Source organism: Babylonia areolata, chromosome 26 (assembly GCF_041734735.1).
Source record: "Babylonia areolata isolate BAREFJ2019XMU chromosome 26, ASM4173473v1, whole genome shotgun sequence".
NCBI classification, from domain to species: domain Eukaryota; kingdom Metazoa; phylum Mollusca; class Gastropoda; order Neogastropoda; family Buccinidae; genus Babylonia; species Babylonia areolata.
The window spans coordinates 20,323,434-20,329,252 of NC_134901.1; the positions used below are offsets into that span (position 1 = coordinate 20,323,434).

The 5,819-nt window shown below is 48.6% G+C and overlaps 1 protein-coding gene across 1 annotated transcript in view; it reads right to left on the bottom strand.

Annotated features, from left to right (window-relative positions):
- The window catches only part of LOC143300524 (alanine--glyoxylate aminotransferase 2, mitochondrial-like), a 37,489-nt gene extending 32,378 nt beyond the window's left edge, over positions 1-5,111 (bottom strand). Inside the window, exon 1 of the mRNA XM_076614263.1 lies at positions 5,028-5,111. Within this exon, the coding sequence (XP_076470378.1) occupies positions 5,028-5,034 (7 nt within the window). The 5' untranslated portion in view covers positions 5,035-5,111. The remainder of the gene's footprint in view (positions 1-5,027) is intronic.
- Positions 5,112-5,819: the final 708 nt, after the last annotated feature.

Sequence of the window (5,819 nt, forward strand, 5' to 3'; positions counted from 1 at the left end):
GTCTTTCTATCTCCATTGATATATGAATGAATAAATATGAAAAATAACTAAGTAAATGAAGAAACAATTTTTTCCTAGGTGCAGAAGAATACACTGGTGGTAAAAAAAAGAGAAGAAGATAAAATGAAAGCTAACAAATAACGTACAAAACACGCGTACGCACGCGCGCGCGCGCGCAGACACACACACACACACACACACACACACACACACACACACACACACACACACCAGTCAGTATAGGAAACATTACCCACTTTGTACGAAACAGACACGAATTATTTCCTTTTTTCGTGGCAAATGTACATATGCACCCCCTACCCCCACCCCCACCCCGCGCTCCCATTTTTTTTTCTCTCCTTTTTCGTTCAAATTCTTTTTCAACATGAAAATTGTAGAATTTCACATCTGCACAATTCTTCCACCTTCCAATACTTGTCACTTTGTAACGTAGCGAAATTAGAAATGCGAGTGGAGTGATAGCCTAGAGGTAACGCGTCCGCCTTGGTAGCGAGAGAATCTGAGCGCGCTGGTTCGAATCACGGCTCAGCCGCCGATATATTCTCCACCTCCACTAGACCTTGAGTGGTGGTCTGAACACTAGTCATTCGGATGAGACGATAAACCGAGGTCCCGTGTGCAGCATGCACTTGGCGCACGTAAAAGAACCCACGGCAACAAAAGGGTTGTTCCTGGCAAAATTCTGTAGACAAATCCACTTTGATAGGAAAAACAAATAAAACTGCACGCAGAAAAAAATACCAAAAAATGGGTGGCGCTGTAGTGTAGCGACGCGCTCTCCCTGGGGAGAGCAGCCCGAATTTCACACAGAGAAATCTGTTGTGATAAAAAGAAATACAAATAATATTAACTTGTCCACAAGGCTGTTTAGTTTGCACGTGCATGTGCATGTGTGTGTGTGTATGTGTGTGTGTGATGTGATGTGTGTGTGGTGGTGTGTGGTGTGGTGGTGGTGTGGTGTGTGGTGTGTGGTGAGGTGTGGTGTGGTGTGTGGTGTGGTGGTGGTCGTGGTGTGGTGTGGTGTGGTGGCGTGGTGGTGGTGGTGTGGTGGTGGTGGTGTGGTGTGTGGTGTGGTGTGTGGTGTGTGGTGAGGTGTGGTGTGGTGGTGGTCGTGGTGTGGTGTGGTGTGGTGGTGTGGTGGTGGTGGTGTTGTGGTGGTGGTGGTGGTGCGGTGGTGTGGTGTGGTGGTGGTGGTGGTGGTGGTGTGGTGTGGTGTGGTGTGGTGGTTTGGTGGTCGTGTGGTGATGTGGTGTAGTGGTGGTGGTGTGTGGTGTGGTATGGTGTGGTGTGGTGGTGTTGTGTGGTGTGGTGGTGGTGGTGGTGGTGGTGGTGATGGTGGTGGTGGTGCAAACAATCTATCTCTTCGAGCGTTTGATTCTTTCTCTGTCTCTGTGTCTCTGTTTTGTCTCTCTCTGCGCCTGTCTGTCTGTCTGTCTTTCTCTCTCAGGGCCGGGTGGAAAGAAAAAAAACAACAACACACACACACCACAACATTCTAATTGCTTATCTCCTTTCCCTGGTTAAATATAATTTCGTTTCATTTTGTTTCGTTTCGTACCCCCCCCCCCGCCCCCCGCCCCCCCACCTATCTCTCTTCCTTTCTCTCGCTCTCCCCCCCTTTCATCTCTCTCTCCCTCCCTTCCCCTCTGTTCCCCCCCCCTCTCTCACTCGCTCTATCTCCCCCCGCTCTCTCTCCCTCTCCCTCCCCTCTGTCCCCCCCCTCTTTCTCTCTCTCTCTCCCTTCCCCCACCACCCGCTCTCTCTCTCTCTCTCTCCCCTCCCCTCTGTCCCACCCTCCCTCTCTCTCTCCCCCCCCCCCCGCTCTCTCTCCCTTCCCCCTCTCTCCCCCCCCTCCCCCTCTCTCTCCCTCCGTCTCTCTCTCTCCCCCTCTTTCTCCCTCGTTAACAACGGTAACAACTTAGCTTGTTTAATGAACAGCACATGGACATCGGTGTAGACATCAGTGTATCAAACATGTGTGTCAGTGGGACGGCTGTGACACACGGAATGGCACTAACAGCTGAGAGTATGGTTACTCATGCGATTGCTAATTTGACTTGGGTTTTTCCCTCGAGGGTCAGCTGAAGTTGGGGTATGTTGAAAATGTTTTTAAAAGTTGGCGTTTCTTTTTTTTCTTTGCGGGTGGGGGGTGGGGGTGGGAGTGCAGGGGAGGGAGTGGTAGTGGGGCACAGAGAGAGAGAGAGAGAGAGAGTGTGTGTGTGTGTGTGTACGTGTGTGTGTGTGTGTGTGTGTGTGTGTGTGTGTGTGTGTGTTAGTGTGTGTTACAGTGTAGTGTGGTGGTGGTTTTGTGTGTGTGTGTGAGTGAAATGTGTGTTTGTGTGTGTATGTGTGTGTATTTGTGCGTGTGTGTGCGTGTACGTGTGTGTACGTGTGTGTACGTGTGTGTGTGTGTGTGTATGTGTGTACGTGTGTGTGTACGTGTGTGTGTGTGTGTGTGTGTGTGTGTGTGTGTGTGTGTGTGTGTGTGTGTGTGTGTGTGTGGGGGGGGGGGGGGTATGGTGGTGGTGGTTGTGTATGTGTGTGTATGTGTGAGTGTGAGTGCGAGTGTGTGTGTGTGAGTGAGTGTGAGTATGTGTGTGTGTACGTGTACGTGTGTGTGTGTGTGTGTGTGTGTGTGTGTACGTGTGTGTGTGTGTGTGTGTGTGTGTGTGTGTGTGTGTGTGTGTGTGTGTGTGTGTGTATCAGACGGTGACATATCACGCTATTCATCGAAGCGATTTCGATATATCCGACACTTTATGGTAGCAGGTGGGTTTTCGTGAATTTGATCGAAAGAAGATATCATTAATTTTGTTTTATTCTTTCTCTGTCTCTTTGCCTCTGTACTTCCCCGCGATTTTGTCTCTGTTATCTGTCTGTCTGTCTCTCTCCTCTATCGGGTTCTCATTCTGTTACTTTGTATCTCTGTCTGTCTGTCTGTCTCTCCTCTATCGGGTTTTTCATTCTCTGTTACTTTGTATCTCTGTCTGTCTCTCTCTCCTCTCTCGGGTTCTCATTCTGTTACTTTGTCTCTTGTCTGTATGTCTCTGTCTCTCTCTTTCCTCTCTCGGGTTCTCATTCTGTTACTTTGTCTCTGTCTGTCTGTCTCTGTCTCTGTCCGTCTCTCCTCTCTCGGGTTCTCATTCTCTGTTACTTTGTCTCTGTCTGTCTCTGTCTGCCTGCCTATCTGTCTGTCTGTCTGTCTGTCTCTGATCTGCTTGTTATTTTGATTTTCATTCTTCTTCAAGTTCCTTTAAGGAAAGGAAATAATCACGTGAAACATTTCCCCCCTCTCCCCACTGATTTTCTTCTTTCTGTCCATCATCACTTTTTCCTTTCTGCTCCCCCATCCACCCTCCTAGGCTTTCTGTTATTATTGTTCCATTTCCTTTCTTAAAAAAAAAAAAAAATCTCCGCGTTCATATTCATATTCTGCAATGCCCACACTTCTTTCCCTGCGTTCTTTCCTTTCAGTTTCGTTCCTCAGACGGAAAAGAATCATAATATATACTCTACATTTCTTCCCCTGTCAAGAGACGTAAAGAATGCCAGTCAGTCAAAGAGTGGAGGGGAAGAAATGTAGAGTATGTATTACAATGTTATTGTCACAAACCCATAAGGGGTTGCCCATGTACCCCCGCACCTTCCCGGCAGACTAACATCCCAACAACAACACAACACAAAGACATAAAAGTTCAGCTCTGTTCTTTACTGCAGTTCCGCTTCAAAACACTGGTCCAGACATATTTAACCTCTTAACTACTGCGACACCCTCCTTTAGTCATACAATAGCAGCATAACCACAACACAGAAGGCCCTAGTAACGGCAGCACAGTTCTGCGCGAAAGCGTCAGTTCACTTGAACCAAACTCAAGCTCGTCCGTTGAAGGCCAGTGTCAATGAACCCGCTTAAGTCGCATGCCTGCAGAATCGGAGAGGGTGGAACGGGATGAGGGACTGTGGGTGAGGACGTTGGAAAACTATGGAGGTCGGGGAAAGGAGTGGGAGTGAGGGAGTTTGGAACGGACAGGGCAGAAGGGGAATGATGATCACCTGCAGAGGCGAATCCTGGAGTTCCGTCGGGGTGGCAGACAGGGATAACCCACAGGAAAAATCTGTCACCAGGAATCAGGCACACCACTGGCCCAGGAGAAATACACAGAACATAGAGGAAGAAGGGGATCACAAGAATCGAACCCACCAACTCCTGTCAAGAGGGCACCAAACAGTTCACTTGCTGGCTCGGCGACCCGTCTCCAACCAATGCTCGGCTCCAATAGCAAAGCAAAACCCTTCCTTCCAAACGATGTTACTTCCGAACTCATCTCAAGAGTTCAGAACGAGAAGGAATAAGGACATGCCAGACACACATCACAACATATTCACGTGCATAAGTTCAGAGCTGAACTGAGCAGGCCCCAAAAAACTTTGGAGCAAAAATGGGTGGGAGAAGGGGGAGAGAAAGGAGGAGAGAAACGACTGAAGAGGGGGAAGGGAGAGGAGGGGAAAGGGAGAGGGGAAAGGGAGAGGAGGGGGAAGGGAGAGGGAGAAGGGAGGGGGGAAAGGGAGAGGAGGGAGAAGGGAGAGGGGGAAGGGAGAGGAGGGGAAAGGGAGACGAACACACGAACACGCGCACAAATGAATAACACGAGCCGTGACAGTTATTAACCAGTTTGCAAGTTTTTTCCCCCTGTCTAATAAACGGCAAAAAAATAGTACAGGGGAAGAAATGTGGATATTGCTCATATTGTTTGTTAGGATCTAACATTGAAATCAGACACAAAAATAAATATACAGTCAAGGTGTGCACACCACGACATGTCCTGTCAAAGCAAAATCCGGCAACATAAATTAATAACAAGAACATAATTATTGTCATGGCAGAAATGGAATACAACAAAATGAAATGAAAATAAAATAAAACAAACTAAACGTGCATGCATGAGCGCCGGCGCACACACAGACACACATTGAAACACGCCAAAACACAGACGCCATTCACGTACCGTCCATTTTTTCTACAGTAGAGAGAGAGAGAGTCAGCTCTTGTGGCCTGTTCGCTGAACGACAGCATCCGAATGAATGGCAGTTAATCGCCGAAAGCTCAGCATGCGAATGCCGACTTGACATTTTTCTCCCACCCCCCACGCCTGGGTGAACCGGTGTTAGGGTTTATTTGTTCCCCTATGGGTTCGTTGCTGCTGCTTTTTTTTTTTCTTTAAATATTTTTTTAAGGGGGAGTGGGGTGTATGGGGTGTAGAAGGTGGGCAGGGAGGGCCGTAATAAACACGTCTTCAAAGTGTGTGTGTGCGCGCGCGTGCGCGCGCGCGCGCGCGCGTGTGTGCATATATACGTGTGTATGTGTGAGTGTGTGTGTGTGTGTGTGTGTGTGTGTGTGCATATATACGTGTGTGTGTGTGTGTGTGTGTGTGTGTGTGTGTGTGTGTGTGTGTGTGCGTGCGTGCGTGTGTGCGTGCGTGTGTGTGTGTGTGTGTGTGTGTGTGTGTGTGTGTACAGCCGCAGACGCGTTGCCACAAGGCTACCACTCTCGAACAACTAGGAACAGTCACCACATTTTCTTTTATTTCCACCATTGGGGGGAGCAAGGGGGTGGTGGGGGTGAGGGGCTTTTTCTCTACTTCTTCTCCATTGAGTTTGTGAAGAGTCACTGGGGAATTTAACACGGCCAGATTCCTCCAGGTTCTGTCGTCGGCTCCGAGTCAAAGCTTGGATCTCTCTGTACACTGTTCACTGTCCACTGTTCCTGTCCATTCTGGAATCTTGTCTGTCCATTATTT